The sequence below is a fragment of the Xyrauchen texanus genome, chromosome 32 (genome assembly GCF_025860055.1).
Source record: "Xyrauchen texanus isolate HMW12.3.18 chromosome 32, RBS_HiC_50CHRs, whole genome shotgun sequence".
Lineage (NCBI taxonomy): Eukaryota > Metazoa > Chordata > Actinopteri > Cypriniformes > Catostomidae > Xyrauchen > Xyrauchen texanus.
This window is the reverse complement of record NC_068307.1, coordinates 2,450,119-2,477,683: the sequence shown is the minus strand read 5'-3', so window position 1 is coordinate 2,477,683 and position 27,565 is coordinate 2,450,119. Positions and strand designations below refer to the sequence as shown.

Here is a 27,565-nt window from a genome sequence, read left to right as displayed (position 1 = left end):
ACGTGGCTTGTTGAACTCGTTACCGCGGAGACATAATGCGTGTGGAGGCCCACGCTATTCTCCATGGCATCCATGCACAACTCACCACATGCCCTACCGAGAGCGAGAACCACATTATAGGCCTAGCGTCCACAAGGTGGTTACCCCATGTGGCTACACTCCCTAGCAACCTGGCCAATTTGTTTGCTTAGGAGACCTGAATGGAGTCACTCAGCACGCCTTGGATTCGAACTCGCGACTCCATGGGTGGTAGTTACCATCAATACTCGTTGAGCAACCCAGGCCTGCTGTCAGACATGTTATTATATATACAGTTATGTACATGTCATTGTCCCTTGAGTACTCGACGAGTACTCATAATTCTACTCGAGTAGAAAAAATAACCAGAACTGTCCCTGAACTGTCACTCATGTGATCTCAACCGAGAAACACATCTGTAAGATGCTCGCGCAAAGACTGTGCAAAACTACTGAATGTTACAAATGAAAAATTAAAAAAATTACTTAAGTCCTTGATTTACATTCAGGCATGCATTTATTAACCCATAAGGAGGTTTTATAAAAACTTTCAATAAGGACGTTTCAATGTCCAGTTTGTTTCCAGCCAGAGGGCTTTGTGCTTCCATTTTGTGCAGCATGATTAGTATGAATGGGACTTCACTGCACTGAAGGTTCATTTGAAGGCTGCCTCGAATGACAATCCAGTCTTCTCAAGGCTCTCTTTTTTTTTTTTTGTACTTTTAAGCCTTTAGAATAGAAAGAGGACATTTCAATAACTCTGATGGTCATGCAAATGACTATTCGTTTCAATGGAAGCATGATTACTAATGCAGCAAAAAACAGGATTAGTCATGTCAAACAATGGTTGCACAAGCTACATCTGTTCTCTCTTTTATGATAATTCTTTAGACATCTACATGTATTTACACTGTTTATCTACCATGTTGTAGTGGCACATACACACTTAAACTTATTGCTTTATGAATAATCTCCCAGTTAATCTAGTTGCCATTCTAGCCAAGTTTTGGAAAGTTTGTGTGACTGAGAAATTTATTAGGGGCTAATAAAAGCTTTGTGTAGCACACTTGGCTAAAAACTAGTCCCCCGCCAGTTTCTTGATTCGGTGACATCTCTCATGCTGTTTGGCTTCCTATAGTGTGCAATGTCTGTGGCCAACACATTTTTGCATTTTATTTACCAGTAGGGGAGATAGATAATCTGCACTTCAAAGGGAATATGTAGGCTGTCATATACATCTAAGTAAATGGATACATAATGTATCAGATTACGTTGATTATGCTGAATAAATTAGTTAATGTAATAAGCATCCATTAAAGAAAAGATAATGGTAGTTTCCCACTCTTGCTGCCATAGTCTCTCTTAAAGACCCTGTGATAGGGCTGTGCGAGTTTGACAAAAATCATACATGTTTATTTTTCCCTTGATATTGTAATTGCGATACATTTTGATTAATATAATTTACATTAAAACACTTATTTGGGGTGGATCAACTGCATGCCATACTCTTTGGCTTCACATCCAAAACAAGCTCAGAACTATGTTCCTGAATGACTTCATTGTGGTTAAATCAAGATTAGTTACTTAAACGGTCAACTTTACATTGGCCCTTTCAGAAGCATAATATACCAAGCTGTTGTAAATATTTGGAACAAATTATAAACAGAAGCTAGCAATGGACATGTTTCTGGTTAAAATGATGATCCACTGCAAAAACATTAGTTAAATAGAAAATAAAATGGAATATTTTAATGCAAAATGAGTAGACGTTCACGGACTGCTATAATGGACACTTTTCGTAATTGGTTAATTGTGGCAGCTGTTATTGTAGTATCTATTTATTTGATTAATTGTGCAGTCCTACCCTGTGATATCAAAATTAAAGTTTTTAGTCCATATCTATTGGCTTTTAGGCTCTATAAGAAAATGAATACAAGTCCCACCCAAACTTTATTGTTCAGTAGGAAATATGCCAACATGCCAATGAAAACCTCTTCTGGTTTCCTTTCTCATGTGACTCATTTTCAACGAATGTGCATAAAGTAAACGTTTTAGTCTGTCCATATTTTCAAATGTTAAGTCAAATTAAACGAGCGGGATAAACATTTCAATAGGCAAGTTCACATGTTATTAACACTGGCACTGATGCCACAGTATACTACACCAAATTAATATTTTTTTATTGTACCTAGTTTGAAGGTCCCTTGTATAATTGACAGCATTCGCTTGGAGAGAATTTATTCCATATGTAAGCAAAAGGGACATTTTAACTGAAATATACACACATGAATTGGGCTGGGTATCGTTTAAATATTTTCGATATCGATACGGACGCTAGGTGGTACTATGGGATAATTTTCGATAAACATGGTTGGGGTTAAGCTTACACAATGAAGCAAGACATCTTGATTTCAAACTTTTGAACTTTTTATTTTTTATTTAATTTTATCTCTGTTCAAATGAAACTGGAAAAAATAAGTGCATTTAAAATGTGGTGTTCAACTTTTAGAAAGATGGCTTTACAACAGTTGTGAACATCTCTCTGGCAAAGAAGCTTCATCCGTGCATTTTCTACCCATCGGGTATTTTGTTATCCAGGAAAATATATTGTGTGTATAAATTCGTTTTGTTCCCTCCTTCACGATATATATATATATATATATATATATATATATATATATATATATATATATATATATATATATATATATCCACCTTTCCATTTACCGTCAGGCAAGAATCCGTCTATTTGCGTAAATTAAGACATAAAAACATATATATCAAAATATAAATCGTGGTTCGAGGTGAATTTGTTTTTGTATTATTTTATACATTTTGTATTATATTACAGGCTGCCGAGTTGCGTTTACAATAAACTGTTCTGTGGAAATAAAGTGAATTGAACTCAAAGCACCTCCTGAACTGATGTCTGAGGTCATTTGCAGCACTCATAACAATCGGATGGCAGAAACAAAGAGTGAGATCCTTAGATGCACGTGTTCCACGAGACTGCACGCCTCCTGTATCATCGTGTCATATATGCTCACATACGGCTTTTCTGTCATCTGTACTTAATAATATAATAGTGTTTCTTCAAATGTGTGTCTTTGTGTCTACGGGCAAATTATTTGTAATATTAATTTGATGATAATAATTCTAATAATAATAATATTTTAATACATTAATGGGAAAACGAGCCAAATATCATCATGACATGTTCAAAGACATCAGCTATTGGTGATCACTCTGACCATCATTGATCCCGAGATCATCGTCTGTTTGCTCAACCAGAATGTGCATTTCTCTCTATAAATGTACAAAATGTTCAGACAGTCTCTTGCTGGTTTTTCCAACACATTCAGAATAATTACCGCGTTTACCGGTGTCGCTGCAGCTCGCTTCGTGCGTGCGCTTGTAAAAATGATATTTGAATGACCCGTTATTACGGTTTAGTATTTCTCTGTAATGTAGAACAGTGTTAGCAATATTACTGATATCATTCTTTCTCAGCCCTTGAACTCAAACCATTTTCTGATACTAGTGTTTTTCCTTGATGCCTAAAGGCAGCCAATCACCAGCACTTTTAGATTTGGGCACATCTAGCATTCTTATCACTGACGTTGACAAGATTAACCCTGTAGGTATCAAAATTGGTACCGAACGACAAGACGTTTTTCGATTCTCGATTGTTTAGAGGCAATTCGGTCGGTGCCTAAAATGTATGGAACTCGATACCCAGCCCTACACATGAATCAATATCGAATCAAGAGTTTGCGAATCAGAATCGAACAGGGAAATCTTTGTAAAACATAAATGATTATATTTCTTCTCATACATTCACAATTATCCAATATACAGAAGTAGCAGGCGTTTATAACAAGTTTACTTCACCTCTGGGAGGGCTCTAGTGAGTCGCAAAACTTGAAATATTTATATTATTATAAATATTAGCTATGCTCATTGTATCTGAAAATGTTATTCCCCATTTGACTCTCCATATGAAATGAATGTCTTCTAGTCTATTGTTTGTCTGATGGAGTGAAAAGGCAGCTTTAGTTGTATAGTTGTTTCTAGCTGTGTTGTTTCTGACTGTTTAAATTAAACTAGGAAAGAATAACTTTGTACTGTGTACTTTAAGTGGAGTGTAGAATGGCTTCATTTCTAGTGAGATGGCTGCCAAAATGAAGTTGCTTTTAATAGGTTTTATAGTATTCAGGGGCCATTGCATTGAAGCACTGATGCTAAATCAGACGCTATTACTGTGGATGTTTTAATAAGCCAAGCCATTTGTGTGTGCTAGTTTGAGAGTGTGAATGAGGCGTCTCTGCTCTTTTAGGTCTGCCATTGCTTCTGTTTTAAAGCACTGTGTTTCTAGAATGGAGGTCACACCTGCAAATATGCACTGGAACTTCAAGATACATGGACACATACACACGTTATGTATGTATTTGTACTTTGTCATATCCTCTGGTATAAAACATACAGAGCCACTTAGAGGAACAGAAAAGTTTTGCGTTCCCCCACAATAATTGACAATTGTTTTAAACTATATTTTATCCTTGATATTCATAGTAAACCCATAGTAGTAATACAAGAAAACAAAAACTGTTTTGTATAATCATGGTATTTGTAGTAAAACCTTATTGCAAGGGCATGCAAAACTATTTCTGAAAAATCCCGCCCTGTGCTTTTAAGGGTCTCCGTAAAAACATGATTGAGATGTGCTTAAGTTTCTCTAGTTCACATGTATTGACATAGATAGTTCTCACCTCATTATTAGCTTTCTTCATGTTTACTGTAGGTGGTCAGCCAACCAACCGTTGGCTGAGGTAGAGCAGGTCCCTGGCTGGGCAGGTGGTGTTTGGGTGTGTAATCTAATTTATAGACCTAAACTCAATTCCTGTGCTCTAATGAGGATCTCCCACTGCTTGCCCTTCTTGACACACAGACTGTTAATGTTTGGGTTGGCCAGTCTCCTGTCAGAATGGTTTGTACTTTATTTTAGAGAGATGTCCTTTTCCGCCCAAGTATATAATATAAATTAATTATATACCCCCCAAACCATTTGCTCAATGGTCATAAGCAGAACCGCAGAGATAACTAAAAAATGACAGACTTCCAACAGTTTGTTACTTCCAAAAGATATGAGATAGTAGTACTAGTATTCAGTGTATTTTTACATTTGTCTGCCTGTAATGAATTGAGTGCCTGTTTGTACTTTGAAAATATGGTAATTATCTTGTCTCTTCTTAGTTTAAATGAGTCTGTCAGGGCAGTGTTGTATTTGAATGAGTTTGGAGATGGTGGGGTGGCTGAAGGCTGTGATGACAACAGTGGGGAGTTGAATAACGAAACCGAAGGAGTGTAGACACGCGCCGGTGGCTTTTAGAGTCTTCCACATTGTATAAAGTTCATTAATTTTTGTAACATGACTCTTGTTGTCAAGTGCTTCACAGAGGGACCCTTTAACCTGCTGTTTCCTCTCAGGAGGAAGTGCGTTATCTTGCTTATAGGAACAGATATTTTGTAATTGTATTAACTTGTATAGAGTTGATGGGTGGTGTGGTGTAGTGGTTGAGACTCAGGGCTGGTAACTAGAAGGCAGCTTGGTCAATACCCACAAGGAGCGATGAAAAGACCCAGGCAGAAGAATTGGGACATTTGTCATTCCTAAAAGTTCTGTGCATTCCCCACCCTGTGGATGTTTGTTTATTAAATATTTTGGCTGATTTCATAATGCTTTTAGCTACCAATAAGAGTGAAGTACTCTCAGGTCCATTTAATATATTTAACTATGTTTATATCCCTTCTGTTGAATTGTGCAGATTTTCCATAAAAATCTGTGCAAAAAATATCCACAGATTCCGCCTATGAGCTATCACTTGCTGGGTTTCCATCAAACAATTTTGCAGCACTATACACTACCATCTACTTTTAGATAAACTTTATATACTGTATATATGTGTGTGTATATATGAATATATAAAATGAATATACAATCACAGAATCCTGTAGGAAACACTGATCATTTTTGTCGCAACGTGCCGATGTTTTTTGTTAAACTCAGACTACAAATGAACTCTAATGTCATTTCATATCATAAGTTTGCAACAGACCATGACATCTTAACTGATGAAATGTTCCCATGCCACTCTTTTTAGCTATATGCTTTATATTGTCTGATTTCTCTAAACAGAATGTTTACATTTACATGCACCCTCATAATGCATTTATAATCCGATAAAGGCAATACTGCGAATAAACTGTAGCTCATGCAAACAGAATATTGCGATTTTATGGTAAATAAAAGATGTGGAGTACTCCTATTTTATTTGCTTTATACTAGGATGTAAATGCTTCAATTACAATTCTTCCACTCTGACCAAAGTGCACCTGCACCAGTGCTGCAGACGGTTCATGTTCAACTCAGGCACAGGTTCGAAAACATCACGAAACAGAAATGTAAAACGGCAGTTCCTGCAGTGGAGCTCCCCCATCTACAACCCCATGGCAAAAAACATATTTTCCTGAGTTGTGAATGTCCATTTGCAGTCTGAATTGGATGTTGGGGAGATAAAAGACCATATGCTGCCAAATAAAGGGAAAGAAACTCGTCTTTTAAATGAGTTTATGCTCGAGCGAATCGCAACAACATCCATCGTGTGTAGTCTGATTCACACACAAATTACTCCATGAACCGATTCTTTTTAGTGAACAAAACAGACAGCTCATCCAGTGTAGTCGTAAATGTCTCAAGTAGTGGTTATTTTAATAAATCTTTCCTTATGCCAAGCTGTATTTAAAGAGACACATTTGCAACAAGTTGTTTTTTGTAATAAATATTAAATTATAAAAAAAGCAAAACATCACATTTAATCAGAGTAATGTTACATAGCATGTAAACGGGATTAAAGTTGTTGGCCAAAATCAAGAAAACATCTTAATCTAATTATTCCTTGCAGGTGTACATGTAAATGTAGCCAATGTGAGGAAGCCAGTAGTTTACTCATTATATAGCGGCATCAATTGTTCGTTACTTGCGGTACATGACAAACCCATGGTTTTGCTTTAATTAGATGTTTATTGTAAAACTGATATTTAGAGAATTATAATGTAAATCTAATTACAGCGAAGTAGCTAGGATTTATTTTCTGTTTCAGCTAAATGAAAGATGATAACGGCTTTTTTTAATTGCATGTTTGTGGTACGCTGTAAATTATTCACTTCCCCCTCTCAGGCAGATTGACAAACTAATAATTGTCAGAGTGATGGCCAGGTAAAGAGACGGTTCTACAATTAGCCTCATAACTATTTTTGCATTGTTTTATGCTTAGGATTTGTATAGGAATATTAATTGTACAGCTATCTACAGGTTAACTATCTTGGAATGTTTTTTATTTTTTATTCAGCAACTAGCTAACTTTATTTATTTGTGTTTTGAAGTTTCAGGCACCTCTGATATTTAAATTGTTTTTATATGGTAAAGTTCATCATGTTAATAAACAGTAGATTTGATGTTTATCATGTTTACCTTGTTAGGGGTATAACAGTTGTGACCCGGATCAGATATGGAGAAAGAAAACCAGGAGTCAGAAGTTCAATCAAAGAATCCAAAATTTACTGAAGAATAGTTTGCAGTGAAATTGGTACAGCCAGAGGCAAAGTCTCACGAGGAGAACGAAAGCTAACTCATACCTTACACAAAATTTTACATCAATTATACCATTTGCAAGGACGTATATTCTATTATTTAACTCCTGATTGGCTAACAGAGCATAAAGTCACAACATATAGATAGCTATAGCACATCAACATTAATCAGCGCAATTGTCGTCCTGGCTCGAGATTTACATCTGAAGTGACCTCGCAGATGGTCTCGGGCGTCTTCGAGTCTGCCTGGTGTGTCTCCCTGGGTTCAAAACCTGGGTAGAAGGTCAATACGCACACACGAACGACAGTGTTTCTCTGCGCACAAGGGAAACAGAGCACACATTTATCAGGTCATTTTAACCAAAACAGTGAGATAAGAAATATTCACCCCTCAGGCAAAGGAGAGGAAAGAAATAATAAGAGAAAATTTACACTTCTACTTATTCAAGTGCTATCACATAGGATTTTAAATCATATAATTAGTCATAGAAAAGTAACGATCAAACACAGAACATATGTTTAACATTCTCCCTGCCCCCTCTCATCACAGCTAAGCTTATCCCCAAAGGACCTTCAGACTACGGGCAGGACAGAGAGAGAGACTCTGGAATGTTCCTTAAAAGACACTAGTTAACATTCCAACACACATATGATTCAAAGTATATTTCAATTATGCATAAGAAAATAGAATTGATTATGTGATCATGCATATAGTTAATTCATCACTTTATTAAAGAAGTTAAGCAACAGAATATAGATAGATATTGATATAAAAGGATATATATATATGTATTGATATATCTGAAGAGACAAGGGATTTTTGACCCTCACCCTTCAACCTTAAACAAAAGTAAAAATAAGAATTGCATATTGCATTTTCATCCAGAGATGGACATTTCTCCTTGCACAAAAAAAGATTTTTTAGAAGGTCTCTTGTTTTGTTTCTGGCATTTCTGATATTGAGATCTTGTTGTGATTTTGAGAGGTTTTGTGTTTTTGGAGATCTGTTTTTCTTTAATGAAGGTCATTTCCCATGCACCGACTCAGTCTCTGATTGATCGCTAACATTGCATGTTTACTCTGAAGCAGGCAAAGTTGTTTTGACTCCATTAGTGAAGTAAGACTGATGGCTGACACTTGGCCAAGCCACCAATAACTGCACTGTGTTTGTGTGTGTGTGTGTGTGTGTGTGTGTGTGTGTGTGTGTGTATCTGACTCTTATGTGTTCCACAAATAGCGCATGTAAATGTTTAGAGGCAGGTTGTGAAAATGTAGATTTGGAGTTTGACCGATGGTTATGCCTGCCATCTGGGACTGAGTCTAACCGTTTGCAAGAGGGCTGCTGGGTTACCTCAAAATAACTCTATTCTCCCTCCTAGATCTAGCCTAAAGCAAGGATACAGGCAAAAAATTGTGGAGTTGTTTCTTTGCTTTGTACCTTTTTCTAAAAATTAGCAAACAATTCTACAGAGCTCTTCCAAAATAATACAAAAGCATTAGCAAAACATGCATTTACTGAGCACCGCGAATGCAGTATTTCCCAACACACAGGCATGATCCAAAGCAACAGATGGGTCTAATTTTGTCATTAATCCAACATGCACACATTCCAATTGTAGATTAGCACATTCATATTTCACAGAGGAACGTTTCTCATTTACAATCGGCTATGAAACTGGGATGGCAGCTTGTAAGAGCAGAGGGCAGTTACAAAATGGCACTGCCTGCAATTTTATTTCTCAGTTTTGATTTTTAAGTCCCACTCTGTTGTCACTCTTATTCTGAATTGCTCTTTAATTGGAATACTGTGCTCAGGTCTATCAGTAATTATCAAGGGATGGCTGTGTAGTATAAAGTGTAAATGGCTTTTCCCCTCTCAGCTCAATAATTGCATTCCCAGTTATTTTTCATACATATGTATAAAATATACGTAAAAACCAAAGTTGCCACAAAATTAACTGTAGTTCATACACTCATGTTTACTACAATATTACTATAGTAAACCAGGGTAACTAAATGGATAAAAAACATCAAAACCATTGTTTCTGACAGTAAAAAAAACAGTCATGGTAACTTCAGTAATGGTTGCTAAAATGAAACCATTATTGATTTTCATTAGGGTCCTTAAACTTTCTCTGATTACTTAATCAACATTTCTACTTAATACTTGCATGCTAACTATGCTAAATGCATCGACATAAAGAGCGTTTCAAACTCAGTTCAACACTCGTATACCGTACCCATCATTATAGAAGGAATAACCTTGTCCTACAAATATATTTTTTCTGTCTAAATTTGTTTTGTTTTTGTATGTTTTTAAAAAAAATAAAATGGCTTGTTAGCTAACAATTATCATGCAGTACCAACCTCGGCCACCAGTTGCCACTATCAGAAAGCATTATTTTTTTTAAATAATTTTATTATCTTCCCTGAGGTCCACTGATAATGTTATAAAAGTTTTATTTGCACCAAAACGTTCACAATTTAGTGATATATATATATATATATATATATATATATATATATATATATATATATATATATATATATATATATATATATATATATATATATATATATATATATATATATATATTATATACACACATGTTTTTAGCCCTCTGTCTTAAACGCTCTATTTCGGCCAAAGAGCCTCCTTTAAACTTCAATGTAAATGCCCATTGTTATGTTTGGCTAACATCATGCAGCCCCTCAAATTCAGCAAACTCAATTGCAGGGTTTACACACATGCATCCAACACATTGCATCTGAATATATTAAACCGTTTACTTGAGCACAACTGTTAACACTCAGTACCATAAGCTATCAAACTGTCATGACATTTGAAATTCATGAATGAAAAGGTTTAATTACATTTTTGAAATGTTTTTAACTTCCTCGTCCTTCAATAACAGTTCCTTTTGCAAATCATGAATTGTATTTTGACTGTTCACAAGCAATCCATGCTGACATGAGCTGAAAAAAAATCCCTGAACACACAGGGCTCCAGACTACGATTAAAATGTTGATTGCATCAATATTTAAAAATCTAGTCACCATTGTGGACAGTCGAGTTGCACGCATTGAGCGTGCACCACCAGTGTGTCTCGTGCCGCTTTTCACCTGTAATGTTTCTGACGAGCTCGCTGCAATGCACTCAACAATTGCGGGTGTGAACTCAGGAGCTCAGGTTAGCAGTTTGAATCCGATTCACTTTCTCAGTGAACTCACAAAAGTGTACCACATTTCTTCTGTTAATTATTGATTGTGATTGGAGTAGCACAATAAACTGTATCTGGGATTTAATTTAATTTGCTCTCTCGTAGTCTCTGTGTCTGGGGCGATCCGGTAACACTAAAGGCAGACTAAGGCAATATTTTAAAACTATTGAAAAATACGTATACTATGGGTGTGGGTGTGTGTGTGTATTAAACATAACATGCATCAAACACATTGCATCTGAATATATTTTAAACTGTTTACTCAAGCACAACTGTTAACACTCAGTACCATAAACTATCAAGCAGTCATGAAATTTGAAATATTCATGAATGAAATTCCATGAAATGAATATGAAATGAAATGAAATGAAACTTTATATATATCTCAAGCTTTTGACACTTGGGACAATTGAGGGACATGTACCACAACTATTACACAAGGTGCAAACATTCATTGATGCTCAAGAAGACAACACACTACTATATGCATACTATATGTAAATATCTGTAATGTAGATTCTGAAGATCAGTACCTTATTTATTTATTTTTTTATATATTTATATAAATTATGAAAGGGGTGTGAACATTTATTAGACACATGGGAATGAAAACTTATCTTCTCAAATATATATACCGTTTATTAAACAATTTATTAACTAGGGAGGAAATTTACAGTATGTTTTTATAGTATGTCTATATATCTAGGAAAATGTTATTCTCCATTTCAAGATGCCTTAAAAGGTGACACATGACCAAGTATGTATAGCTGCAATCTGGAAATTTCCAAATGGTGGCAGAATCTTCAAAAGGGGCTGTCACTTCCACTCACAGTTAAGGTTAGGGAAAGGGATTTTAGTATTTCAACTATCTCCAGATTTGATTTAAATGCGATTTGTAAATTACAAGAGGTAAACTTTCAGCTACAAATAACATTACTGGAAAACTACATGTGTCCACATTTCATTCTCTTTAGACTTTGACAAAAGATCTTTACATATCCAACTACAGGTTTACTCATATGTGCTCTGAGGTTCAGGTATTAGGCATCTGTATAGTCGAGTCGAAGTGCTTATAAACTGGTGAACTCACTGAATATTTTTTTTTAAACAGCATTGTATGTGTTGTTTTTTTCATCTCTGACAAGTCTGTCATGAAATCAAAACTTTCTTTTAGCCGTTTCACCTCTCGTGTGGACTGCAATATCATCTTCAGTGTCAATGTTAAATTATTTTAATCACGTCTCTCTCCTTTTCTGTTTCTTTCCAAATGTTTATAGCACTTGAATATCAGAACACTTACTGATGACGTGGTAAGATCTTAGATTTCTCTCACTCGTTCCGTCGAATTCATTCTTTCTTCCATCTTGTTCATTAACAGTATGCTAACATCTTTGATTCCTCCTTTCTGATATCCAACATTATTTACACCGTGTTTGAATGCTAAAACAACAGCAATTCGTTCAAATTCAATATGAGTGTTCTCAAGTGATTTTTGAGCAAACTGACATGACTTATCTACTACCATGTACACCCAAATATTTTTTTCATGTTGTCATTATATTACCATTTTTGATTTCCTTCAGCACAAGTTAATGTCTTGCCTTTCTCTTAAATAACATTTGAGGACTGCCCTTAATAAAGCATGTGTCATGACAAATGAGGCTGCATGTAAATAAATATTAACACAATTTGTTTTGAGGATGTTGAGCTCATGGGTAAGTATGGCTTATTTCATAACTCTGATCACAATTTCCTTGGAAAAATTGTAAGGAACTCGTTACAATAATGTTACATTTGTTAACTTTAGTAAATGCATGAAGTATTATGAACAAACAATTAACAATATACAGTTGAAGTCAGAAATGTACATACACTTAGGTTGAACGTATTAACTTTTTTTTTTTTTTTTTAACCACTACACATATTCGTTTAGGACATCTACTGTGTGCATGACACAAGTAATTGTTTCACTTTTAATTGACAATCACTATTCCAGTGGGTCAGAACTTTACATGCCCTAAGTTAGCAGCTTAGTGCCTTTTAAACAGCTTGGAACATTCCAGAAAATTATGTCAAACCTTTAGGCAATTAGCCCATTAGCTTCTGATAGGAGGTGTTCTGAATTGGAGGCATTCCCGTCGATGTATTTTAAGGCCTACATTCAAACTGAGTGCCTCTTTGCTTGACATCATGGGAAAATCAAAATCAGCCAAAATCTAAAAAAAATTGTGGACCTCCACAAGACTGGTTCATCCTTGGGAGCAATATACAATGCCTGAAGGTACCACGTTCATATGTACAAACAATAGTTCTCTAGTCTCCTAGAGATGAATGTAGTTTGGTGCAAATCAATCCTAGAACAACAGCAGAAAGACATTTAAGTAAGCATTTCTTTTTACCGTGTGTGCTTGCATGTGTACATTGAAGTCAGTTTGCTGCCATCTGCTACTTGAAATGACCTGTAAATGGCTGCATGGATCCACTAATTAATGCCTGGTTGAAAAAAATTGAGTGCAAATTTTCTGCATTGTGGGTTATAGTCTCACCCCTTAATTTCTATGTGTGTGTTCTGCATTGTGGCTGATTTATGTATTTTATTTATGATTTATGTATTTTATAAAGATGTAACATGCTTGATGTGCATGTTACATCTTTGGTATCAAATCTTAAAGTGCCAGTTACACCCAGAGGTGCGGCTCACTTTTGAGGCTGTAGTGTGTATGCATCCCAACCCCCATAGATGTAAAAGATGTGGAAAATATAAAGCGTGGCTACATTTCACTAGGTTCGATGCAATATTTGCGACAAGATAAGTGCTGCCAAGACCGCCAACATGACAAATCTGATGAAGCACTTGACAGTGCACGGAATAAATTTAAGAGCAGAAAGTTGCTCCGTCTTCGAATCCAAGAAGACTGAGCCGGTGCAGTCATCCTCTCAGCGTCCTGCCACAGAGCTTCCTTGAACATGTCCACCACATGAGTCCTCCCTCAAAACTACTGATGAATGCAGCGGCGCTATGACTGTGACTCCGACAGGTAGGCTAACATTTAGCAAACAAACCAACAAACAAAATCCGCTAACTTGTAGGGGTACATGCTTGTGTACTTGTTAAATTAACGCTTCTGTGCGTGGTGACACAGTCCTATAAACTGGGACCTATGTAACGCTAGATATTGTTTGGATGTATGGCTATAAATAGCTAGCTAAATCGATGCTAAAAATTTTGTAAGGTTGTGACAGTAACTGATCAAGTTTAACTCCCATTTAACTAGTTATCTTGTTAAACCGTACTTATCCTTAGGGTTGGCTGAATTAACAGTTTAGCTTTCTTGTTTTTTTTCCTCTTCACATTAATGTCATAGCCCCTGCTGACCCTGGCAGCAGACTCAGACCCTGAAGGCTCAGTAGATGAGTCTTTGGTTTTATTTTTTCATTTTGCTAACTTTTTACAGACTCAATTATTTATTTTTTTTTAATAATGTTTATAATCGTGTTAAAATGGATTTCATAAAATTGTTATCGAAAAAGGTATAGTTTAGAAACCGGTATTGAAGTCAAGATATCTGTATCAATATCTAATTGTTTTTAACAATACACAGCCCTACCTGTGGTTGGTCAAAAATGACCCAGAACACCATGTTACCTTTTTTTTTTTTTTGTGTGTGTGACATGGCCTAGACTCATCAAATCCAGTCCAATTTTTTGTGTGTGTTCAGATGGCAAATGAAGGAAAAGACGTTGATATACTCCGATGAAGGATAACATTTTTATTAAAGAAACATTCAAACAGGGTCAATCATGACTCGAGCACCACATTAGGTTTAATCTTCTGTTTTTTTGAATCCCTCACCTCCTTGGTCCTAGTCAATTCAATTTTATTTGTATAGCCCCTTTCACAACTCCCATAGTTTCAAAGCCGCTTTACAGAAGATTAGGCATTAACAGACGATAAAACTGTTATGTCTATAATGTTGAAGAATCGTCATTGTGTAATTAGATAAAATACAATTGTTAATCGTGTTTAAAAATAAGTAATTAAATAATTGTATTAATAACCCCAGTAAGCAGCTGAAATTTACTGTGTCAAGGAACACAAACTCCATAGGATGTTGATTTAATGGAGAAAAATAATCTTGGGAGAAACCAGACTCCCTGTGGGGGCCAGTTCCCCACTGGCTAACATCATGAATATAATGTAAATGTTACTTATGTTTAGTTAAAGTCATGGTTTAAAATGATTAAACTTAAGTGTTAAGGGCCAGTGTTTAAACATCGATTTTGTTTGAACTGTAAGATTAATGACCAATGTCTTTGTCCATCCTGGATTAACTGCAGAAGTTCACATGGATGCAATGGTCCTTGTTAATTGGCTTTTGTTGGCAATTTTTAGTCTATGTATTCCATTTCAAGATCGTAGTCCATCAATAGACTGAGGTGATGCAAGCAGAGATCAGGGATGTGAAATGCAGTTCAACCTGGCCGGTAATTTCGTTGAAGTTCGGTTTGGTCCATCCTAAATCCAAGGATCAGACAATGGCATATGAAGTATCCCATGGAGTTGGCATCAGTTCATCCTTTGAAGTCCATCATAATAGACTTAATTGATGTTTGGCTGACACCGGCTGCATTTAGTCGTCATCATTCAGCGACACGTAGCAGTGGAGTCCAACACGAAGCAGGAATGGTGCTGGATCCAGCCGGTTCTGGTGACCTCAGGATAGGAGTCCCGAGGTTGAGACATGGAAAAAAATAAAATTATATAAGTATAGATGCCACTCAATTTTGCTATAAATCATGATCAAGGTTTCTGGTTCCGGCAGACCCAACTAAAGCAGCCTAATTGTGTGCTGATGGATAAATTGGGTGTATGCCTGGCTAAATAGATGAGTCTTTAGTCTAAAACTGAGTGAGTGTGTCTGAGTCCCGAACAGTGTTAGGGAGACTATTCTATAGTTTAGGAGCCAAATATGAAAAGGATCTACCTCCTTTTGTGGATTTTGATATTCTAGGAACCATTAACAGGCCAGAATTGTGTGATCGTAATGAACATGATGGAATATAGCATGGTAGAAGGTCACTTAAGTACTGTGGAGCTAGACCATTCAAAGCTTTGTACGTAGTTAACAGAATTTAAAAATTAATATGGATTTTAACAGGTAACATTTTAACGATGTTAAAATGGGGCTAATATGATCATATTTCTTGGTTCTTGTCAGCACTCTGGCAATATTTCTTAGGTGGAAGAATGCTATTATACAAACATTTGTAATTTGATTTTCAAAGGACAGATTGGTATCAAATATAACACCTAAGTTCTTCGCTGCTGAAGATGATGTAACGGTACATCCATCGAGTCAAATTATATTGTAGTGGCTTATTTTTAGAGTTTTATGGTCCAATAATTAGTACCTCCGTTTTGTCAGAATTGAGTAGAAGGAAATTTCTGGCCATCCAATCTTTTATTTCATTGATACACTATGCTAATTTTGAGAATTGTGCAATCTCATCAGGTTTGAAGAAATATAATGTTGTGTATCGTCAGCATAGCAGTGGAAACTTATTCCACTATTCTTGATAATATCTCCCAGGGGAAGCATATACATGGAGAAAAGCAGAGGCCCTAAAACTGATCCCTGTGGCACTCTATATTTTACTTTTGTTTGGTTTGACAATTCCTAATTTACATAGATAAAGTGGTAGCGGTCTGCTAAATAGGACCTAAACCATGCTAATGCAACTCCACAAATGCCAACATAATTCTCCAGCCTATTCAAGAGAATGTCGTGATCTGTCATGTCGAATGCAGCACTAAGATCTAAAAGCACTAGAAGAGAAATGCAGCCACGATCCGATGATAAGAGCAAGTCAATTGTAACTCTGATAAGTGCAGTCTCTGTACTGTGATGAGGCCTAAATCCTGACTGAAATTCTTCATATATACTATTTCTCTGTAGAAATTAACATATTTGGGAGGATACATCCTTTTCTAGTATTTTCGGTCTATAATGATAACTGCCATTTTAAAGTTTCTTGGAACATGTCCTAAGCATAGCGAGGAGTTAATAATATTAAGAAGAGTTTCTGAAATTACAGGAGATACCCCTTTTAAGAGCTTAGTTGATATAGGATCTAACAAACATGTTGTGGATTTTGATGTTTCCAACTCTCTCTGTTGTTCTTTATTTTAAGATCACTCTTGGGGTCTTAAAATGTGTTTAGTTTCTTTTGCATTATAGATTGGCATCAAAATGTGTGTTTGTTTGTGTTGGTTCATTATTGATTCACAGTCACTGGTTGCCAGTGAGAAGGTAGACACAGGAACAGGGTAATCAGGAGTATGATGAGGCAGACCCCCCAAAGTCAGGTGCTCTTTGAAATGTTTGAATGGTTGGTAATAGGATGGAGGGGCAGATTGTGGACTGATGGCTAGATTTATACATGGGGCAGATGAGATTTGAGGAAACGGAATGAGTGAATGAATGGACTAGAGAACAGAAAGTTATAATTGAACAAACGAATGAGCAAAGGACCTGAAATTGAGTAGGCAGACAGGTGCACATGTGACGTTGACAAACAAGGTGATTTCATGAAAAGGATGAGCCATACTGCCAAAGGCTTTAGTTAGTTGGGAATAGACAACCCTGTGTGTTTCAGGTAGCAGAATGGTATAGGACATATTTTCGATGGGTGAATCATGTCCTTGGATAATGGGGTGCTTTTTTTTTCCAGGTAAAGGCTGATGTGTGGTTATGGTAGAGATGTTTTGGTGCTGAGAGGTTGAATTACTAAAAAGGGTCTTGGTTCGAATGATCAGAAGGGGAATGGAGCCATTACTGTAACATAACATCAAAGTGTCTGTTGGCAAGGAAAGGAGAGAGGGTGAAATAGAGAGATTGCAAGAAAGTAAGCTGCAGACTCGAACAGCACTGAAAAGCACTTCATCTAGATCAGCTTGCTCTGGCTGTGGTATGATGTCTGTTGTTGTTATCAAGGTACTGACTGTAAATATTTATTTATCTAGTTACCAGTAATGAGTGTGGAATAGCAAATGGCTTCTTCCCTCCATTGGGGATGAATCTGTAATTAAACTGATCAGTGCCATCACTCAATGTATCTAAGAGGCGCTTTAGGGCAGCGGCAAACCAAATTAGACGGATGGTGTTGTTCGGTATCAGACACTTCGCATTGGCTCCACATGCTGTAGTTGCTAGCTACACTCTGATCCACCACTTGTGTTTAATTAATTTGATGTCAGTGTCACTGCTGATTATCTCCGTGTGGTGCTGTCTTTCTTTCGAAGACAATGCACAATGGGTGGTGTCGGCGAAAAATATTTGTGAAGATAACCGCTGCTTATTTACGCACTCTCTAAAAAAATTGGGCTAGTCCCCTGAAAATAAACCACCTACCTTTTCTGCCAGCACTGATATTTCAATCGCCCGTCTCCCTGTTGCTCCCACAGACTGAGGGAGGGCAAACAGATCCCTGACAAATCTAATCCAATTTGGAAGTCATTATCTGTGGGATACGGGTGCCCACCCCTTCAGTATAAATCGATATATAGTTACAGTGACTGCGATATGATCAGACGCTCTGTTAGGCATATTGAATGTTGTAGATACATCTACAAACTGGCAGACCTTTAATGAAAGTTTGCATCCAATTACAAAGGTAGTGTAACTGATCATACAAAAAGTCCACAGGGCAAAAGTGGGTGTTTGATAAACATCTAAAGCTTTTGTATGTTTACATTTTCTACAAGGCAGCTTTCCTTAAAGTTTTGTTGCCTTGTTATTACAAAGTTGCAGCCTTTTCAACAGAAGCATCAGCTTAGTACAGATTCTATTCTGTGTGTTTGTTTTTATATACCGTTAAGGGAAATTTTGAAGCCTAATATGCCCTAATTCTAATTTCTGTTATTCTAGTCTTCAGAGTTATAGAGAAATAACAATACAGTTGGAAAAATAAATGGTCACTTTAGAGGTGTGATGACAAAATTATTGATATTTAAGCAATCTCTTTGCTTTCTCATAAAATATTTTTTCTTTTCTTAGTTGGACAGGTTTGCCAGTATCAGGATACCTGGCAGTAAAAAGGAACGACCACACCTCTCCCACATGGCCAAGCACTCCACTTCTGCTGACTGGACCACTCCCTCTGAATTTGAGGAGCTGTCTTCAAAGATAACCTCGGAAAAGGAAATCCTTGCCCTCTTCGAGAAAATGATGGTAAGATATATATGTAATTTTGGCCATACAAATCCTTCTACAATTATGTTGTGAAACACATAATATGCATGCTATTATATAACAACAATAATTTAGAAATAATATTATACAGTGGAAAGAACCTTTTGGAATTACCTGTGTTATAAATTTGTCTTAAAATCTGGTTTGATCTTCATCTAAGTAACACAATCTGTTTTATCTAATGACACACAAATTATTGTATTGTTTATGTACATATTGAATACACTATTCAAACATTAACAGTGTAGGCTGGAAAAAGTATGTGAACCCCCTAGGCTAATGACATCAGCAAAAGCTAATTAGAGACAGGAGTTTGCAAACTTGGCATCCAATTAATAAAACAAGATTGGAGGTGTGGGTTAGAGCAACTTTGACTTCTAAAAAGCTCTCAAACATTTTGAGTTTGCTATTCACAAGAAGCATCTGCTGACGTAGACAATGCCTCATATGTGTATATTACACAGTACTGTGCAAAAGTGTTAGGCACTGGTGAAAAATTTTGCATAGTAAGGATGTCTTCAAAAATAATGCCAGAAGTAGTTTTCATTTATCAAATAATGTCATACAAAGTGCAGTAATCATAAAAAAGCAAAATCAATACTTGATGTGACCACCTTAGCTGTTCAAACAGCACCAATTCTCCTAGGTACATCTGGACACTGTTTTTCTTGGTTGTTGGCAGAAAGGATGTTTCAAGCTTCTTGGAGAATTCAGCACAGTTCTTCTATCTATTTAGATGCCCTCAACTGCTTCTGTCTCCATGTAATCCCAGACTAACTTTGTGTACAGTTGGGGGCTCTGTGGGGGCATTGACATCTGTTGCAGGGCTCCCTATTAACACACTAAAACTTAAGATATAAATAACCATCTTAAGACAAATGTTTTTGTGAAAAGACTTTTGCACAGTACTGCGTATAGATACACACACAATATACACTCACCTAAAGGATTATTAGGAACACCATACTAATACTGTGTTTGACCCCCTTTCACCTTCAGAACTGCCTTAATTCTACGTGGCATTGATTCAACAAGGTGCTGAAAGCATTCTTTACAAATGTTGGCCCATATTGATAGGATAGCATCTTGCAGTTGATGGAGATTTGTGGGATGCACATCCAGGGCACGAAGCTCCCGTTCCACCACATCCCAAAGATGCTCTATTGGGTTGAGATCTAGTGACTGTGGGGGCCATATTAGTACAGTGAACTCATTGTCATGTTCAAGAAACCAATTTGAACTGATTCGAGCTTTGTGACATGGTGCATTATCCTGCTGGAAGTAGCCATCAGAGGATGGGTACATGGTGGCCATAAATGGATGGACATGGTCAGAAACAATGCTCAGGTAGGCCGTGGCATTTAAACGATGCCCAATTGGCACTAAGGGGCCTAAAGTGTGCCAAGAAAACATCCCCCACAACATTACACCACCACCACCAGCCTGCACAGTGGTAACAAGGCATGATGGATCCATGTTCTCATTCTGTTTATGCCAAATTCTGACTCTACCATCTGAATGTCTCAACAGAAATCGAGACTCATCAGACCAGGCAACATTTTTCCAGTCTTCAACTGTCCAATTTTGGTGAGCTCTTGCAAATTGTAGCCTCTTTTTCCTATTTGTAGTGGAGATGAGTGGTACCCGGTGGGGTCTTCTGCTGTTGTAGCCCATCCGCCTCAAGGTTGTGCGTGTTGTGGCTTCACAAATGCTTTGCTGCATACCTCGGTTGTAACGAGTGGTTATTTCAGGCAAAGTTGCTCTTCTATCAGCTTGAATCAGTCGGCCCATTCTCCTCTGACCTCCGAGCATCAACAAGGCATTTTCGCCCACAGGACTGCCGCATACTGGATGTTTTTCCCTTTTCACACCATTCTTTGTAAACCCTAGAAATGGTTGTGTGTGAAAATCCCAGTAACTGAGCAGATTGTGAAATACTCAGACCGGCCCGTCTGGCACCAACAACCATGCCACGCTCAAAATTGCTTAAATCACCTTTCTTTCCCATTCTGACATTCAGTTTGGAGTTCAGGAGATTGTCTTGACCAGGACCACACCCCTAAATGCATTGAAGCAACTGCCATGTGATTGGTTGATTAGATAATTGCATTAATGAGAAATTGAACAGGTGTTCCTAATAATCCTTTAGGTGAGTGTATATACACAGTAAAATTCTGAGTGAGAAATGTGATTTGTGTTTATGCTATTGTGTACATATAACTACCTAATTTGCACTCCTACACAATGACCTTTTATCAGCCTTTCAACCACAATAATCACTTGGTGTATTTGCAATTATTTTATTTAAAGAAACAACCTTTTCATAATGAAATGGATTGTTATGGGTCATCAGCCTTAATCAGATTGTATTCATGCAAGCACTTGGCACACATGCGAGAAATGCACACACTCAATCACTAAGGCCCCATTTTCACCTTGCTATAACAAACATTTCCAACACACACTTGAGCACATTAAATGGCCAGTGTAAATGCACTCAAGATGCATTGTGAATGGATCGTGAATGGATCACTGAAATCAGATTGGGATGTGGTCAGGAACTGATTTTGACCACATATTAAAAATAAATGTGTAAATGCATATAAAAGTGTAAATGCATATGCGTTTTCGTTGTTAACGGTTTTGTTTAACTGTTGTTAAAATGCTATGTTGTTTGGTTCTTGCCTTTTTAGTGTTTATTCTGCCATTGCACTGTGAAGAATATAACAGAACAATATTCCATGAATTATTCCATTGGAATACATTTGGAATATCTCCTCTCTCTCCTCAAATCCTAACTTGCTCACAACTTTCTCCTGTTTTCTAATCACCTACAACACTCATGTGAAACAAGTCGTCGCTCTCTTGTGAGATAATATAATTAGATTTGCTTTCAAAAAAATGTGTAATGAAGTATAAATCCCTGAGAGTCCGTGTTCCCATGCGTCCTGGAAAACATATCTGGTACAAAAATATGTAGTTAGTGTGGTTATAAAACTGCAAAAGGCTGCAATATAATTAAAGGTATAAATTATTTGCATGTGCTGCACGCTTCAAAATAGATTTGTGAAGTCTGCTATCGTTCACTGGCAACAGAGTCATGAGCGTTGTGTGCCGTGTGTGTGTAGTAGATGACAGAAACCAGATTGCTCTGAAGTGCACAGAACATACAGACTATTAATTTATTTAAATCACAGCTTTTTGGTGTTTAATCAAACTGGGCCACATAGCAAACTGCTAATCTGAAGGTGAGAAACTACCATCAAAAACACCCAAATGGCAAAATAAAAACTTGATTTCAATGGACGTGTGAAATGGGGGGAAAAGATAACTATATATTACAACTGGTAATTTTAGACAGCATTTTGATGTTTAAAAATTGTCGAATATAGAATTCAAGAAAACATCTGCGTCCAGTAACCACAATATACATCATGACTTGTGTTTTTGCTTTAATATTACACTCGTTGGGCACAGAAATTGTGCCTTGAAAAGAGTGGGAACCCCGACAGTAAGATGCTGGCATACATGGTGTCTGCCTGTCAGATCTATGTGTGGAAGTTGACTTCCTAGTGTTTCATTTATTTGCAGTTCCTAAAGATAACTGTGTTGGGCATGGGGTGATTTATGCGAATGTTGAAACGAAATGATGCAAGAGCTCTTTGATATTCTAAAATGGTTTACAACCAACATTTTCGAACTACTATTTTCTTCTGAGCAGAAATATGTACAAACCAGCATCTGACTTGTCTCTTTTTTTTTTTTTTTCCCCTCAGTGTCTCATCACAATAATTATAGGGATTGCCATAAAAACAGGTCATTATTTATAAAATGTTTCATTTTTCTTCCTCTTGTGTGTGGTTTGTGTTTTCAGGAGGATATGAATTTAAATGAAGAGAAGAAAGCACCACTCAGAGAGAAGGACTTGAGCATAAAACGGGAGATGGTCCTTCAGTACATCGTCACAGCTGCAAAAACCGTAAGTCAAAGCCTGCAGCCGCTTTGATTAACACACACACAAACATGAATGGATAAATGTAAAAAGGTTTTTATAAGCACCATAGCTTTTCTTTTTTCTTTTTGTAAGAAAAGTTTGACAAACTTTCTTGTCCATAAGGCCAGAAAAGTTAATGTTGTTATTCATATTTTCTCCTGGTGATCTTCCTAAGATCAAATCAAATGAATGTGTCAAAGAATGCAAACCTTTTGCTATCCATTTTTCGTTGTTTTTGTAAAACCAAGAAATAATAAGCATTGTGAAAATCCACCAGAGTGACACAGTTGTGTGTTCATGTTCATATGTTGTCGTGTGCCTGTGCTGAGTGAGTGTGTGTGTCTCTGTGTTATTGTACTTGTGGGTTTGGCTGATAAAAATATCTATAACTGCAGGCCTCTCTTATGAAGACATTGAGAGGCTAAAGACAGTATTTATCTGACATGAATGCCCTCATTTTAGTTTTTCTTTTGTGCTCTTGTCCTGAGGTAAGAGGTAGGCTTTGATCCTCCACGTGTACTTATGAACTTTTATTGCTGTGGTAAAGGATGGCAAGTTGTGATTTTACATTATCTCCCAGTGTATGTATATATATATATATATATATATACTTCCCCTTTTCACTTTTCTGAAAATAGTCGGCAGCTTTATACAAGAGAACACAGGAGGGAGAAAAAATACTGTTGAGAAATAAAGGGAGACAGTAATATTAAAGCTGTTCTAAAATCCTCCTTTTTCTGTTCTTTTTTTAATATGAAAGTTATTTTTTGCATGTCAGCAATGCCAAGTTCATCCTTATTGAAGAAGACAGGTTTGAGATGACCATGTGAATTGTTGTAATGTTTTTTTGTAACATCTTTGTTTGTGTATGTGTGTTTTTTTTCATTTATAATGTTTTCCAAACTTGGGGAGAAAAGGGGATAACAAGGAGGTTCAATTTTTTGCTTAGATTATGATACATTCTCAGACTTTCAGCCTATGAAAATGCAAAAAAAAAAAATATATATATATATATTTTACATTATATACCCCAGGGTGTAAATAAGTTGGCTCTGAAAAACTGCTTTTGTTTTGTCATGACACCTGTAACTAAGTAAAATTTTGCATTGATTTGCATTACAAAAATAATTTGTCATAGTATACAAAAACATCTCCAAGTGACCCAAAAGCCTTTCCAAACAAATAAAACATGATAATTGTATATAAGAACTAATTACACATGCAAACACAATAATGACTAAAGGTTTGCATAGCATGCAGACATGATTTTAGTCATGAGATTTCACAGAATGAGTTTCATTCTGTGTTATGTCAGTCATCATTGAGTCTGTGTAACGTACTTGGTGCCATCTCCTGGCCATATGTAATTAGAGTGATTGATCACATGACTCTGCCAAATATGGAAGACCATCATCACTGGTTGGAGCAATCTGAACCCAATTCAATTAGATTAGAGTGTCATGACGCTGCAGCGTTTGTGATGTCATCTGATCAAGGAAAGCTAACGTGTTTGTATCCAGATAGCAAGATGCTGTGTGCACATTGTGCTTCATTTGGGTTATACAATGATCTATTATCCAAACAAAACACTTCTGGTTTGTCTACAAATTTCTAAGCGCTTGTTCAGTTTTGATCATAATGTCTACATGAATTGGAAAGTAGAGCTCCTAAGCTTTAAAACGATACCTATTTTGTGTTGGTCAAGGCTGCAGTTATTAATATTTTGATAATTTCTTTGCTTAAAGGGTTAACATGGGTTTTCTAAATGTGTCTAAAAATAGTTTGCCCTTTTGCTTTAATAGCTTAATTGAAACGGAAAATATATTGCTAAACTATTAACTTTGTTCATCTACTAGCTGCATGCATAATTTGAGTTTGCTAGCTCAAACTTGGGAACAAAAAAGTAAGTAGTCTTCCCAAGAAGTCTCACATATACATGCAGGTTAAAGCTATCTGCAATAGATGGACTTCTTAATCCATGTCGCTTAAGGGATTGTTTGTCTGTTTTTAAGTCCCTAAGTTTTGATGAGAGACTGACAAGCCTATGTGACTTAGAATCCTGTACGGTAAACAAATCCTCTAGTTCTTCCACTGCAAGACATGGCTGCATGCAAGTGGAAACTCTAGATGCAGGATTTAGGCAAGGTGGATAAAATTATTATTTTTTTTTCTTCAAACATTAATTCCCCAATCTAATCCTCCTGTCTGTTAGCTCTGCGTTCGTTTACAGGGCCTGCAAATGATGGAAGAGAAACAAGAACAAGGGAGTTTAATTATAATGTCGTTCCTCTCTTTCCACTGAGAATTTAATGAGTGCTTGGAGATTTCAGGATGATTCAATTTGGATTGTATTTGCTATCTGGAGTGGCTGTCTGGGACTTATGTTTTTTCTCATATCAGCTTTAGTCTCTGCATTTGGATTGCTGAAACTTGTAGACCTTGAACAATCATGATAAAACTCCCAGTGTCTTGGAATCTATTGAATTTTCTAAATGGCCTCAAAATTGATGACTCTTAATGTTTTTTTTGTTTGTTTTTCAGACAAATAAAATGAAGCCTTTTTAAGACAGTAAAAATTAGTTTTTATAGAAGTTAAGTCTTTTGAGAAGTGATAGTACTAAACATTTAAAAATGAAGACTGCTAAGCCTGCATTTTCCCATAGTGTAATAAGCTTTTTTTCAGCAACGAGTAGCGCCACATCGTTGCATTTTAAGCCACAAGGTTGAAAAACCACTAGAAAACTTGAATCAATTAATCAAGTGTGCATTTTTTCTGTGTTTGTTAAAAGAAAGTTTCGGGTTCAATTCAAGTTAAACTCATTCTATAGCCTTTGTGGCATAATGTTAATTACTGCAAATTTTTTTTTTGATTTGTCCATCCTTTTCCAAAAAAAAATTAAAAGGCAAAGATCAAAGTTACAGAGAGCCACTTACAATGGAAGTAGATGGGGGAAATTTTTGGTGGATTTAAAGGCAGAAATGTGAAGCTTATAATTTCATAAAAGCACTTACATTAATCCTTCATGTATTAATTGAGCTATAAAGTTGTTTAAATAATTTTTACAGTAATTTTTGGGTTTTACGGTTTGTTGACAATACATAATTTCAACGATGTTGTAAAATTAGATATAACTTTACACTGAAAAGGTTAGCAAGCGATTTTATTGCACTAGTCATGTTAACATGCATATTATGAACATCTTGTAGCTAGATTTTTGAAATACTGAGTATTGGCCTGATTCACTTCCATATTATGTGTCTAACTGTAACCCAGATTTTAGTTTTTTTTTCTAAATACGAGGGGCAAGTTAAAATGTATTTTTGTGCTAATCAATATTATGCCACAAGTACTGTCAATTAACTTGTATTGAACTTGAAACGTTCCTTTTAAATTACAAAATACAATATTTATTGACACTAAAACAATATTTTCAACTCATTTATTTAAACAAAAGCAAAAAAATCATGTTTATAATGAGGCACTTGCCATGGAAGTAGATGTGACAAGTACATAAACATTAAATTACACCTTATTTCAAGCCATAAGATGTACAAATTACACGTGGTCAAATTGCTTATTAACCTTATCTGTGTAGTTGTTCCCCAATACAAATATTTCTATGACAAAGCTATGCAAGTAAAGTTTATAAAGGCAAACTTTATGAAGTTTAAGCAGACCCTTGAAAAAAATAAATGACTGTACTTTTGCTAGAACAGACGGTGATGTATTGGCGATTTTCAAAATGTCCCTTTTCTTACTCAAACCTCCCTACACTGCCTTGACTAGTTTGATGGATGCACATTGCTTTAAATGTGTAAAACCTCCTGGATACTCTCTCATGTACTCGCTGGCCCCCGCACCCCTTTACCACACACTCTTTCCATTTCTTGTCTTTTGACATTCAGGCCCGGTTGTTTACCCCCTGTCCATGTTCTTGACGTATAATTGCCTCACAGAGTAGCCTTTTCTGTTGGCTCGGCTCCTCCATCTCGCCTGGTAATTGAAACTATAGATTCTGGCATTGGCTCCTCTCTCTCTCTCTCTCTCTGTTAATAATGTTCACTTTTTAAAACATTCACCTTGCCATTGCCAGCAGAGTGCCTGGGTATAATTACGATTTGCAGAAATTAATGGCCATATTCAAAGCTTTTGCTCTTTTTGGAATTGACACATTGTGATTTAGGTCTTGTTTAGTGCTTATTAATTGATATTGAAAAAATAGGAAACAACATATCCCTATTGTTTGAAAGCAGATAGTGTACAGTTGAATAGATAATCAACAATATAACTATACTGTGTGAAAAATCTACTCCAGTGATCAGTAAACGGTAAGTGTTGGAAGTACTCATCGCTTCCTTTGCCATTGTGCATTTTAAGGGTGGTTACCAATGACTGTGGTAATGGTGGATGGTCAGGACACAACATCAATG

The 27,565-nt window shown here is 36.3% G+C and overlaps 1 protein-coding gene across 1 annotated transcript in view; it reads left to right on the top strand.

Annotated features, from left to right (window-relative positions):
* Positions 1 to 27,565, top strand: part of diaph3 (diaphanous-related formin 3) — a 427,644-nt gene that overhangs the window by 29,840 nt on the left and 370,239 nt on the right. Inside the window, exons 2-4 of the mRNA XM_052101613.1 lie at positions 12,166 to 12,198; positions 18,946 to 19,119; positions 23,015 to 23,119. Coding sequence (XP_051957573.1) covers positions 12,166 to 12,198; positions 18,946 to 19,119; positions 23,015 to 23,119 — 312 coding nt within the window. The remainder of the gene's footprint in view (positions 1 to 12,165; positions 12,199 to 18,945; positions 19,120 to 23,014; positions 23,120 to 27,565) is intronic.